Source organism: Opisthorchis viverrini, assembly GCF_000715545.1.
Source record: "Opisthorchis viverrini unplaced genomic scaffold opera_v5_533, whole genome shotgun sequence".
Taxonomy (NCBI): Eukaryota; Metazoa; Platyhelminthes; class Trematoda; order Opisthorchiida; family Opisthorchiidae; genus Opisthorchis; species Opisthorchis viverrini.
The window spans coordinates 164,160-177,907 of NW_008752190.1; the positions used below are offsets into that span (position 1 = coordinate 164,160).

The 13,748-nt window shown below is 39.7% G+C and overlaps 1 protein-coding gene across 1 annotated transcript in view; it reads left to right on the forward strand.

Moving 5' to 3' along the window:
- The window catches only part of T265_11595 (hypothetical protein), a gene marked incomplete at both ends in the record, with an annotated part of 20,959 nt that overhangs the window by 3,885 nt on the left and 3,326 nt on the right, over positions 1-13,748 (forward strand). Inside the window, 4 exons of the mRNA XM_009178287.1 lie at positions 2,870-3,119; positions 3,401-3,439; positions 9,850-9,893; positions 11,733-11,979. Coding sequence (XP_009176551.1) covers positions 2,870-3,119; positions 3,401-3,439; positions 9,850-9,893; positions 11,733-11,979 — 580 coding nt within the window. The remainder of the gene's footprint in view (positions 1-2,869; positions 3,120-3,400; positions 3,440-9,849; positions 9,894-11,732; positions 11,980-13,748) is intronic.

Sequence of the window (13,748 nt, forward strand, 5' to 3'; positions counted from 1 at the left end):
AAAGCAAAAGCGACCGATTGGCACATTGAAGTTTCGTAACAGTGGCCATGTTTGCTAAATCTTACTACCAATTCCGTTAGAAACTCGTAATTTTCTGTTTTAGTTTGGAACAATCGTGGGCACTTCATATATTAGGGTACTGTTTTACTGAACGAAATACGATTTCTAAGGATAAGCTTACGATGGAATTTCGAAAATATATATATGTATATATATATAGGTTGGGATTAGACCACTCAGGTTTAAACTGTCGAATAGGAAGCACATGTTCTTTTCACATGACAGCTTGCTACAAAAATTAAGGACCACATCACTCCAGGCTACGCAAATACGTTTCCTATGTTCTTATAGACAAAACATGCACTCAATGAGCTACTTCCCTAAAATACTGTCACTTTGTTGAATTAAGTCAATTGTGGCCACGTGATGTCTTTAGAATGCTACAGAATATTGCATGTTTATCCCCACTATGCACATAAAGCTCAACAGATGTAACAAAGATTCTGCGATCAGCCTCGGCTTTGAAAAATGTTGAATTATCCAGGAATTTTTCTTAAATTTTAGATATTGGTGTTCGTTACCTCTCTGCTACTGGACCTTTGAAAAATGGTGCTGAGTGCAATGAGGTTAGCCACATTCCCGCCTGCCATAGAAACCTGATTTGTATGCATTGTAGAACAGTTATTCTTATTCTTCATACATTCAACTGATATTCTCTTAGGTACATCGACTCTTTCCTAATTAACGGAGGAGATATTACGTGACTAGCTCATCAGCAAATTTTATCGAACTGTTTCAGATATCCGTTTTTCTCAAAGTTTCTAGACATAAGTGGGATTTTCCAAGTATATCAGAGCAAATAAAGAGATATGTGAATTGAACTAAGAGACTTTGTGCAACTAGTAATGAATAAAGCGAACATCGTCTTTCCTGGTTTTACTAGTTGTCCCCAATCTAATATAGAAATGTAACGATTTTTAATAGGAAATTGCCTGCTCTTTGATGAGAGCACCCAATACAGAACCCAAAATTGTTGTTCGGAAAAGGCAATTAAATGATATTTATATCTGAGTTGTCCAGGCAAATAAAATGCTTGTGCGGTTGTCTTTCGTCCTCATGAGATCTGGCCACTTAGTCCTAATTAGTTTTTGTGAACACTGACAATTTGAATGATGGTGTTGTAGACCACAGTTTTCTTACTGTCTTCTTAATACCGTGAACCCAATTCCGGATAGCCGCTTGATATCTTGATGCGATTAGCCAAACCGGAACGTGCAAATAAGCTGATCTAATGAACATTGACGCATACAGACGTGTCCAGTGCAATCGAAAGTGAGCTCACGTGGGAATTTCCAAGCGGGCCAAAAAGTGATGCTAAAATTAGAACTCAGCTAACAAGGGCAAGTGAAGAACAACTAATTGAATCTGCCTCAACGAAAAAGGTCATTCCATCGGTAGTTATGCTGTCCAATTAAGTTTGAAGTTGGTGCCCTTATTATATGGCGAAGTATTATGCTGGCAGTCAGCATTTTCACTGATCTCAGTAGGAATGGCCAAAGATGCGTCCCTTGTGTTACGGTTCTACTATTGTACTTAATTAATACAAATCTAACGAATGTGAGGAAAGACGAAGGGAGGAGAATACTCTGTGCCAAAGAATATTCTGCGCTAATATAATACGATACGGAAAAACAAGACAAGACTAACGACATTGGAAATGCATACAAATTATTTTGTTGGGTAACAGAAGAGAAGCCACTCGGATATTGTTGAGTTACTTTCACAAGTTACTCATAAATACGTCAGTAGTTAGTGGAAAAACTGAAGAGTGCAAGCTGATATTGATCCGCCGCAGTTCAGCGTTATTAGCAGACATAAAGCCTCCTTAGTAGGCCTAACACCCACTCCTTATTATGTGCCTAACTGCCATGCTTCCTGAAGGAATCATGAGGGTTGGGATACTGCCAGGTTGCCCAAGGTTGGGCAGGGGAAGTTAGGAAGCAGAGGTTGGGTTCAGACTACGCTCCAGCCATTTGTGCCATCTCGCTCCGCTCAGATGAAGAATCCTTTTGCAGAGCAACTGAAAGGTTCCTCATAGAAGTCGTCACTCAGGTAACTAACCTGAGGTCAACACATGGCCGTTTGAAATGCTTTCAATGCTATGGATGGCATACCGTGTCCTGTCTGAATAAGTATTAATAAAAACGTCGTTCAGCAAATTCTGGCCGAAAGGATGTATCTGAAATTCTTCCGGATTGTTGCGGGTTCGAGGATCCCTGGAATTTTGTGGGATGCGCACATCTGATGGTTTCCGATGGGGATGAAGCAGCTATACAGTTGTTCAATAATATTAGGCACATATAAGCCTTACTTACAAGACGAAATTTCTACTAGATTACTGGGCGCCCGTGAGGAACAGGGATCACACTACGCGTTCTTAGCTTAAGCTGGGTCCGCGGTCCTAATATATATTTTAATTCCTTACAATTGAGGATGTGATTCCCTTGAATCGTGTTTGGTTGACTGCGTGTTAACTGTGATTCAAATTCATCGCATCATGATACCATCATACCACAATACCATCATCATTGATGAGTCCCTTCTTTCCTTGCCGTACATATCACGTGGCAGTGTGATCATTGTGCTTACCCTGCCCGGAGTTTGTGTATAACATGAATCGCTTTTTCGTTCATTGCTCGTAACGCTAAATGAGTTTGCAAGTGAAGTGTCTGACAAAAGTTGAGGTTGTAAACTATCATCAAGAGTAAATCCCCTAATTTTGGTTGCGTGTACGTTAACTGAAGGCCTACAGGTCATGGCCTGTACAGTTACAAATGTTGCGTAATTAATAATTTTCCTGTGTTTACAGTTTAAGAAACTCACCGAGGAGAGATGGAAGAGCGGCTTTATCATGAACTGTCAGCATCTAAGTGAAAAACAAAATGACAATTATCCAAAAGAGCACGAATTTCAACTAACGGTCAATAAAACGCATGTTCCAATGGAGGTGCTCGGAATCCCGTATGCTTTTCAAATGTGGTTCGTCAACCGACTAATCAATGGAGACACAAGTCAGTGTTTTACTGGAGTTGGAACTGCCCAAAGTGAGGATGTTTACTGTGAGTAATGCATGTGCTCTGCAAATTACAGGTCACCAAGTTATTATTTCGAACGGTTCGTTCCTTAGCAATACGTTTTCATCATCGGCTCACGCACCAACTGTGAGATTCGTTGGTAATATTCGCCTCATTCCATGTTTTTTCTTCCATTTTCATTGTTGAGGTATCGGCTGCCAACTACATCACAAAATAGCATTAAAAACAATAATAGGGAGGTAGGGTAGTATGTGGAAGCATGATTTGTACGTGAATGAAAAAAGACAATTTTTGTATGATTTTAGATACGGAAGAATATAGCGGAAATAGAAACTATTATGAAAGTAAGTGTCCGATTCAGTAGGGTTGAGAATCTTTTCGTGTTCAGTTTTTGGAACGAACAACTTTTCCTATTAATCCTAATGAGGTACACAAATTTTATCGTCAAACTGTCATTTGCATAACAATCTGGTTTCACCGAAGACTCACCTGAAACCCAGCTGAATCTCTCGTTTATCACGTTGCTAATTAACTGAATGTGTCGCATGTTCCAGTTGGAACGAGACATCGCGATACACTGTATAGACTTAATGGACTAATCACAAGGTCGTTGAAAACTCCTATGCGCATATTTTGTTCGTCGTGCTTAGCAAGGCGTACGAGACACTCGTTTACACTTCATTTGGATAGAGATTCCCTGTTGTCAATAAAGCATACCTTTGGGGCGGAAGATTTTCTGGGTAATATGTTTGCTTCTTGGTGGTACAAACAAACTTTCCACAAGATTGTATCTTTTGGTACGCTCTTGTTCTCTTGGTAATATAACGGCTTGCAAATATTAAGGCTGTCACACAAATTATAGTGAAGTAGATACTACGTCCGAAGACAAGGCAACATCGAGAAAGGCTTACTCGAATAAAGAATATCATCACGATCAATTCAATAACTAAAATAATGGTTAAAAACCGTAAACTTTTCTTTAAAAAACTGTTTGCCGTCGTGTCTCTAATATACAAGCCCAATACAAGTTAAGCATGAACCATTTAAAAAAATAAACAGCATGAAGACACTAGCGAAGGCGCTTGAGGTTCGCTAAGAGTTCATGTGCCAGAAAGTTCAATCAGACTCAGACAGATAGTTAAACCAAAGAAGAATTTTTCAAATATTTTGGATTCTACTGTCAATTTGGTGTGCTTTGCATCGATCCCTTCGTGGCTGTTGGGAGAGACAATCTAATACCCCTCTACGACTTACACTTGATGGCTTTGAATTTTTATGGAAGCGAAGACGATCGCTCACACAAAACTATGTCTTTATCTAAAGGAGACTGACTTGCATGAAAAGTTCGATGACTGACTTGATCAGGAACGGCTTGGCGAGCAGACTGAAAATCATAATTTCCTCTTCACTGCAACTGAGAAAACGTGTTCACTTTAGTATGCTGTATTTCAAGTCTTCTGTCAAGGCTCCGAATCGCCAATTCTCTGTCACAGATTGGTTAAATTTGACTTTAACAAGTTCACAGCACGACGCACTGAATAAAATCATCACGGACATGGCGAATACTCGACCAGACAAATACAGGTAATACGGGCCGCCGAATCAACTAGTTAAAGTCACTACGCCCGCCAGACAGAGACTGGTAGTACGCCAACACGTAGTTGGTACTGCTACTTTAGCCATCCCGTCTGCGATACAAAAACGTGCAAAACAATTGTTTCATTTTTGTGTACGCAATAATTTCGGGGGATATCAATCCGTGGGAAGTACTGACAAACGCCGATTTTTCGGTTGGAATAGCCAAACACGCCAACTTTTGACAACGGTAACATTTTACACACAATCAAACAAAGGTTGGCTTTATGTCCGTATATTTCTTCCAGTGCATGAAAATAAGGACAATCTGGGCATCAAACGTCTCAGGCCGCTTCCAAAGTTTCAGTGACTCCTTAACTAAGGGTGACACTGTGTAAGAGGCAACTGGAGCTGTTTCATTGTTTAACAGTTCTTGATCCAGCGTTTAGCAATGATTTCAGTCTTAACCTCGCCAAACAGGGTGTTCCTGATGTTTGAGGCTGACATGCTTGGAAATTCCTGTTCGTATATAGTCCACTAGTGATTCATTTTGTCAGCAATGCTTTCTCTCAAACAAAAATTGGCCCGAATTATATTTAGAGGAGACCTAGTCATAGACTAAGTGGTGACAAAATTTATCGCAATAATCGAACAAACCCTAACTAATGTAGTATTTGAGGAGGCAGGTAACCAATATCGGAGGCACGTAATGCGTTTCTATGTCGCACTTGAAAATTTGGTTGCGTCCTTGCAGTGCAGGACATTAACTCTCACACTGATCTGCTTCTTGTTTTCTCAGCGTCGATCAAAGGCAACACGCTGGCTTGGGTTCCACGGCACGTTGTGTTCATTAGCCACTTAGCCATATCGTTTGGAACCTGTTTTGTTTCCGTTCATCTCTTCTGCAGAATATCACAACGCTATAACTACCTACGAGCTTATTAAAGGTGTACCGCCATGATAATTGACAGTGAATTCCGGTACACACTCTACACTGTGGTCCAAGTTCTTACTGCTTTGGTTAGACAAGTCAGTGTGTGGATGGCGGTTTGAAAAGATAGCCCGGTCAACAAATGGAATGAGATACACATAGTGTGCAATACGCCATACAGTATAGAGACCATGCTAGGAGCGAGCAAGGATGTAATTCAAGCCAGTGTTTGTTGCGTTGCAAAACGGGAATGCTTGATGTAGCCTGGGTAAATGAAGCCTGTGTCGAAGCGTGCTTGGAAATACCCTACATTCAGTTTACCATGCATCTGTTCAGGGCATGGAATTGCTTTACTAAGCTCAGTACAGTGAACCGCTTCAAAACTTTGCAGGTGAACGATTTATAAGGTAAACTACATGCTATTGCGTCTCTTGAAGAAAATAGCCTACATACTCCAGATGTGCCAAAGAGAATTTCGAACCATGCTGTGAGGACAGCCTTTCTACTCAGGTGAAGCTTGATTGCATTGGTGTGAAGGATTTTAGAAACTTTAGCGAGAACGTGGTTGAAAATAGGGGATCAACCGTAGTATTCAGCTGTGATTAATAGCACATATTAGAGGCATTTTCTTCGCCTCCGTCTNGAGACCTAGTCATAGACTAAGTGGTGACAGAATTTATCGCAATAGTCGAACAGACCCTAACTAATGTAGTATGTGAGGAGGCAGGTAACCCAAATCGGAGGCACGTCATGCGTTTCTATGTCGTACTTGAAAATTTGGTTGCAGAACGTCCTTGCAGGTTAGATGTTGTCCGATGGGAGAAGGACATTAACTCTCACACTGATCTGCTTCTTGTTTTCTCAGCGTCAATCAAAGGCAACCCGCTGGCTTGGTTTCCATGGCACGCTGTGTTCGTTAACCCCTTAGCCATATCGTTTGGAACCTGTTTTGTTTCCGTTCATCTCTTCCGCAGAATATCACAACGCTATAACTACCTACGAGCTTATTAAAGGAGCGCTGCCATGATAATTGACCGTGAATTCCGGTACACGCTCTACACTGTGGTCCAAGTTCTTACTGCTTTGGTTAGAGAAGTCAGTTTGTGGATGGAGGTTTGAAAAGATAGCCCGGTCAACAGATAGGATGAGATACACATGGTGTGCAATGCGCCATACAGTATAGAGACCGCGCTAGGAGCTAGCAGGGATGTAATTTAAGCCAGCTATTTGTTTGTTGCAAAACGGGAATGCTTGATGTAGCCTGGGTAAATGAAGCCTGTGTCGAAGCGTGCTTGGAAATACCCTACATTCAGTTTACCATGCATCTGTTCAAGGCATGGAAGTGCATCACTAAGCTCAGCACAGTGAACCGCTTCAAAACTTTGCAGGTGAACGATTTATAAGGCCCCGTCGGTAAACTACATGCTATTGCGTCTCTTGTAGAAAATAGCCTACATACTCCAGATGTGCCAAAGAGAATTTCAAACCATGCTGTGAGGACAGCCTCTCGACTCAGGTGAAGCTTGACTGCATTGGTGTAAAGGATTTTAGAACCTTTAGCAGGAACGTGGTTGAAAAGAGGGGATCAGCCGTAGTATTCAGCTGTGCATAATAGCACATATTAGAGGCATTTTCTTCGCCTCCGTCTCCTCAAACCTAATTAGGCGCAGAAATGTGATTTTCCCTTTATGTTCGCCAAACAATCCATGGTTCGTCTATCCTTCCGAAGCGGCTTTTTGTTATAAAGACGTTCCTTAAAGCAATAAAAAAATCCGCAGAACTTGCGATATAATTGTTAATGCTGACTTGAAAACAATCCACAAATTCACCACTACCAAAGACGAATTTCCAAATAATTTAACTTGGGAACTAAAAACTTCATCTCTTGTAGATACGAGAAGAATGGTTGTTTGATAAACTCAAAGCCTTGTGCCACCAGAGTTGCTGGAAGGCACGCAAATTTAACCTTAGTTTGGATGACTACCATCATACCAATAAATCGCTGGGTGTCCTTCAGTTGGTGTGCCAGATTGCAGACGCCTGAAATGACAGTTTTTTGACAATGGGACACCCTGTCGTGCGCAATATTTTTCATAAACAGCAAAAACGGAAAACATCCAATATTTCCCGGTACTTGCAATTTCCCGAAAACCAAAAACAAATTGGAAAATTAAATATATCATATTCCGCAGTCCACTGAAATTGTTTAACATTGTCTCCCAGATTCAGCAACAACTTCAATTTAATTTCTGAACGATTTAGCCAAAACCTTACTTAGCACTCAAACTTGTTTACCCCGGTTACAAATTCCTCATTGAGTGCTAGTCACTCGATTGAACTTGCTGCTGCGACGGACAAACTCCATATCAGCTAAATTACACTGGGAAGCAGCAGTGCTCACTTACGTGTGAAGAAACAATGGATAAAATATGTAGAACCCTTAACGATGCGCAGCAAAGCTACTGTTTCCTTGACTGTTACAGTACTCACAAGAAGTTTATAATGTATGTTGAACAATCCTGGGAGCAATAAGCCTGGATTAGTTTTACACTTTGCGCTTTGTCAACTATGATTTTATTACTTTCTAGGCGTCACATGGTTTAACAATGCGTGTTCAAAGATAGATGCGAATAGTCGATGAACCCACGCAAAGCAAGTCCCGGACAAAATCCTACGAATTTCACACCTAGGAATCATTACAAAGGCCGATTTTCAAGTAGTGATTTTTGTTTATGGTTGCAAAAAACGATATGCATATTTATGTCGGGAGGGATATGTATCGTTAGTATAATGTTGTACACTCAGTATATGTGCCAATCTGGACGTCCCCGTATAATTATATGGGTTCCAGTTTTATTCAACCTGGCTCCCACAAGTACCAAATGTAGAATTTACGCGGTTTCAGCAAGTGTTTAAAGCTCACGTTCTATGTCGTCACTGGCATACTAAAAACGGTAACTCTGCAGAATGAAAATGAAGAATTAAAATGTTAGACGAAACCACTCGGAGAGTAAATCAGTCACCTGACCTTTGGGTCGCATTTAGTGAATTTTCATCTTTAGAAGAGCATTAACTCGCTAATAGCGAGCAATGTTAGGCTAACCCGTTGGATTAAATCTACGAGAAACTTCTTGGGATAATCCACTGATCGGTAGCTCGTTTGCTCTTCTCCATCTTTGAGGCGGGATTACGGTCTTGAGTTTTCCCTAGTTAGTTGATTGATCAGTCTTTCCACTTAGGTAGCGTGACACATGATCGAAGACATGAGTAGATAAGCCATACTTATTATGTTAACACGAGTGTCACCGTAACTGTAAATGGAGCTGATATGGAGCAGGAACTCTGACTGCATCATTATGATAATGCATCATAATATCTCGCTCCCAATAAAATAATTGGTTATTCGACTAAATAAGGGGGAGAATTTTGACCGGTAACGTGGTAATTAAGCAAGCGATTAGTTTTTCACCTCCAAATTTTGGGATAGCATGTATGTACATGCGTTGTACTCTGTTAGGCATGACGATACAGTTGTCTGGGTGGCTGATGGGCAGCCGGATGCGCAGCCGGGTCTTCACGTTCATTCTTGCGAATTAGCCGGATTTCTCACCAATTCTCCTTTTCAAACCCAGGTTTCCGATGAATCTAAAAATGGGGTGCCACTGTGGAAAAACGTTGCGCTGCTTTCCGACTTTGAGAAATGCGTTTATTGTTGTGGGACGTGCTACTGAATGGAACGTTTAGTATCTAGTAAACCAATTTCGCCGTCTCTCTAAGGCAAATTTATGAGGCCACCAGTCCGTTGTCCAACGTTGCCAGATATGGAGTATGTTTCTTTATGGAGCTGTTCAAATAGTTTTATATAAGTTAGTGGAGTTTCACTTTGCAAGCAAGCAATGGTGACGCCAAACAGTCTATCGATTCAGCTTGAAACCTTATAGGAGCCGCAAAAATTTGCGGGCTTTAATCCATGGAGGTGTCGACGTCGTCCGTCTTTCAGACAAAGTAAAACAAACTATGTCAGTTGATCTTTTTTGATTCCCGATGGAATCTAATGAATCGAAATTATTGAATATCATTTTAAACATTTGAATTTTTTCGTGGCATTTCAATTAAAATGAATGTTTTGAACTGGGCAAATTTGAAAATTTTAATAAGTTGGTCAGACCAATTACTTTTGGTGCAACGACATTAATGACTGGTCTGACACAAAAAAGACAAATGGTAAACAATTTTTTTCATTTAAAGGATTTATACTGATTGCTCCGATCGATGAAAAGATTTGCCACGAGGTGAGAAAATGTAATCAACTCATTATTTATGTTATCTCATTACAGCCAAACCAAACATGCCACGAATCACGTTTTCTATGTCTTTTCTTTAAACAAACTCTCTAGCAGTCAAAAGCACAGTTGCATAAAAATCGTTGTTATTTGAATGGGGAAATTTTTTTCCGATGTGAGTTAGAACAAGTGAAAATCTACTGGAGACAATACCTCTTCTTGAATATGCGAGCTTTATTTCAGTGTGAAACTCAAGTCGTTATGTGACGTCTGGTCCTCAGCCTACGGGTTACACAGTTGCGCACCTGGTATTCCAAACTAGGCAAGGCCGGCATATATGAGGCAAACGATGCTTTAGCTTGTGTGGTAGGGAGCACTGACTGATAACCTCGTGATTCAAAAGGCCCCGTACTTAGCATAAGAACTTTCATTTATTTAATTTTTGCTTAAGAAAGTTTACTTCAGAAAGATAAAGCAATATTATAAGTTTGCTTTTTGAATATTCCCCAAAGCAGTCATTTGACCGCACAACTCAAACCAGTTGACGGATTGCATGCAGTCAATTACTTAAAATTTCTGTATGCGAAGGTATTTATGTGAATATTGGGAGGAAACTGTCAACATAAATCTACAGAGTAACTGAGCAGATAAACTGTGGTTGGCACATGATACTAGTGTCATCTAAGATTAGCTGTGGCTTGATGTCCTGGTTATATGTCACATTTGTTTGCTTCAGTGTAAACCCTAACCTAAATCATGTGCTTTATTGTTTGTAACTGAATAACTCAATTTTGGGCACTCCCGAAATAACGTATGAATATTCGGGTTTACTTCTGAAGATCTCTCAATATGTTCTACTGCAATACACTGCTTCTGCTTGGTTATTTTTCCACCACATATCCCGTTCTTTAATAAGCAGGTCAACTTTAGCGCATGTGAGCAAATGTTACGAAACCGTTGGCGTGCGATCTGTTGTTGTCAATAGTTACACATCATTATCTTTGAATTATTGACTGTTGTGCCTTTCCAACTCAGTCCAGGATTTAAAGTCCTACAGATTTGCTATACTAGCTTTCATGGTTTTGCTCCGTCTCGATTTGCTGGCTTAAGTGGTATACAACCGTACTTTATGTCGAAATAAATGTTGTGTCCATTTTTGGTTAGGTAAACAGAGCAGTGCTTTTACAGTGAACACAGTCATTGCTATTCAGAAGATAGCACTAAATTCGACGGAACATCACATTAATGTGACAGCGAGTGGACATTCGTTAATCCCTTACTTTTATTATTTACGTCAATAAAAAAATCTGACGAGGATCGTCTCCAGTGATATCAAAACTTTTGGAGCATTCGGCAGGACTCATTTGGTTTTGCATCAAAATATTTATGCGTTGTTAGGGATTATTGGTGGCGTAGAACAATTGTTTTCACAACACTAAATCTTAGTGAGTAACACTGAGTAGAAACGGTCATACATTAATCGCTGAAATAAATCTACAGATGCCAGATGTGTTCCTGGAGTCTGCTTGCTTGTAGCAAGCAAAACGGTTAATGGATTTATTTTTCTTGTAGATACAATGAACCTACAGCCTGATTAAGATGGGGGCGGGAGTTCTGCACTAGTTGTTCCTAAGAAAACAGTTAGTGCTATTTCATAAGGCATATTCCAGAAAGGATAAATGCTCAGTATGACATGTTGCTGTCACATTCATTTATTCATTGCATTATGCAACAATAAATGCAGATAAATTTTGCTATCATTCAACCTGATTAGAATATTCCACCCTAACTGGTTGAAGTTGATAAGCACTAAAATGCACGGCTCTCTTTATCTACATTTGCTTGCAGCTCAAGAAAGTAAGATACTTTGTCGACGACCAGTTGATTGTGAAATGGTGCAAACGTTTATTGAAAAGCGAAGTGAAAGTTAATGGCCAATTGCTAGGAAAGTACATGTTGAACACGGATGTGAGGCTTGTCAACTACAGAAGAGGGGAAAGCACCGATATTAGCGGCCTATTCTTGCAAGAACTGAATGGGCTCAAACTTGGCTGCAGATACACGGGCTACTGGGCAACGGCAAAGCAACATCCATGCAAGTTTTTGACACTGTTGTTTAGACATGCTATGTTCTAATTAACCATTACATTTTTGAAGGCAATTCAGTTGGTAGCTATCGGCAGCTTTAGAAATGCACGGCTAGTAAGGCCCACTAAATTTTGGTTGACAAACGAATTTTTGATGCCAAGCTTATCTTTTTATTTTTCCCGATTTCAATCGACGTAAAAGGTAAAAAAGGATTGAAGTAATGTAAGGGTTTACGTATGGCACGCTACGAGTTCTCATCTGCTGACATCTATCTGCGAAAATATTTTACTNTGGAGGTGTAGACGTCGTCCGTCTTTCAGACAAAGTAAAACAAACTATGTCAGTTGATCTTTTTTGATTCCCGATGGAATCTAATGAATCGAAATTATTGAATATCATTTTAAACATTTGAATTTTTTCGTGGCATTTCAATTAAAATGAATGTTTTGAACTGGGCAAATTTGAAAATTTTAATAAGTTGGTCAGACCAATTACTTTTGGTGCAACGACATTAATGACTGGTCTGACACAAAAAAGACAAATGGTAAACAATTTTTTTCATTTAAAGGATTTATACTGATTGCTCCGATCGATGAAAAGATTTGCCACGAGGTGAGAAAATGTAATCAACTCATTATTTATGTTATCTCATTACAGCCAAACCAAACATGCCACGAATCACGTTTTCTATGTCTTTTCTTTAAACAAACTCTCTAGCAGTCAAAAGCACAGTTGCATAAAAATCGTTGTTATTTGAATGGGGAAATTTTTTTCCGATGTGAGTTAGAACAAGTGAAAATCTACTGGACACAATACCTCTTCTTGAATATGCGAGCTTTATTTCAGTGTGAAACTCAAGTCGTTATGTGACGTCTGGTCCTCAGCCTACGGGTTACACAGTTGCGCACCTGGTATTCCAAACTAGGCAAGGCCGGCATATATGAGGCAAACGATGCTTTAGCTTGTATGGTAGGGAGCACTGACTGATAACCTCGTGATTCAAAAGGCCCCGTACTTAGCATAAGAACTTTCATTTATTTAATTTTTGTTTAAGAAAGTTTACTTCAGAAAGATAAAGCAATATTATAAGTTTGCTTTTTGAATATTCCCCAAAGCAGTCATTTGACCGCACAACTCAAACCAGTTGACGGATTGCATGCAGTCAATTACTTAAAATTTCTATATGCGAAGGTATTTATGTGAATATTAGGAGGAAACTGTAAACATAAATCTACAGTGTAACTGAGCAGATAAACTGTGGTTGGCACATGATATTAGTGTCATCTAAGATTAGCTGTGGCTTGATGTCCTGGTTATAGGTCACATTTGTTTGCTTCAGTGTAAACCCTAACCTAAATCATGTGTTCTATTGTTTGTAACTGAATAACTCAATTTTGGGCACTCTCGAAATAACGTATGAATATTCGGGTTTACTTCTGAAGATCTCTCAATATGTTCTACTGCAATACACTGCTTCTGCTTGGTTATTTTTCCACCACATATCCCGTTCTTTAATAAGCAGGTCAACTTTAGCGCATGTGAGCAAATGTTACGAAACCGTTGGCGTGCGATCTGTTGTTGTCAATAGTTACACATCATTATCTTTGAATTATTGACTGTTGTGCCTTTCCAACTCAGTCCAGGATTTAAAGTCCTACAGATTTGCTATACTAGCTTTCATGGTTTTGCTCCGTCTCGATTTGCTGGCTTAAGTGGTATACAACCGTACTTTATGTCGAAATAAATGTTGTGTCCATTTTTGGTTAGGTAAACAGA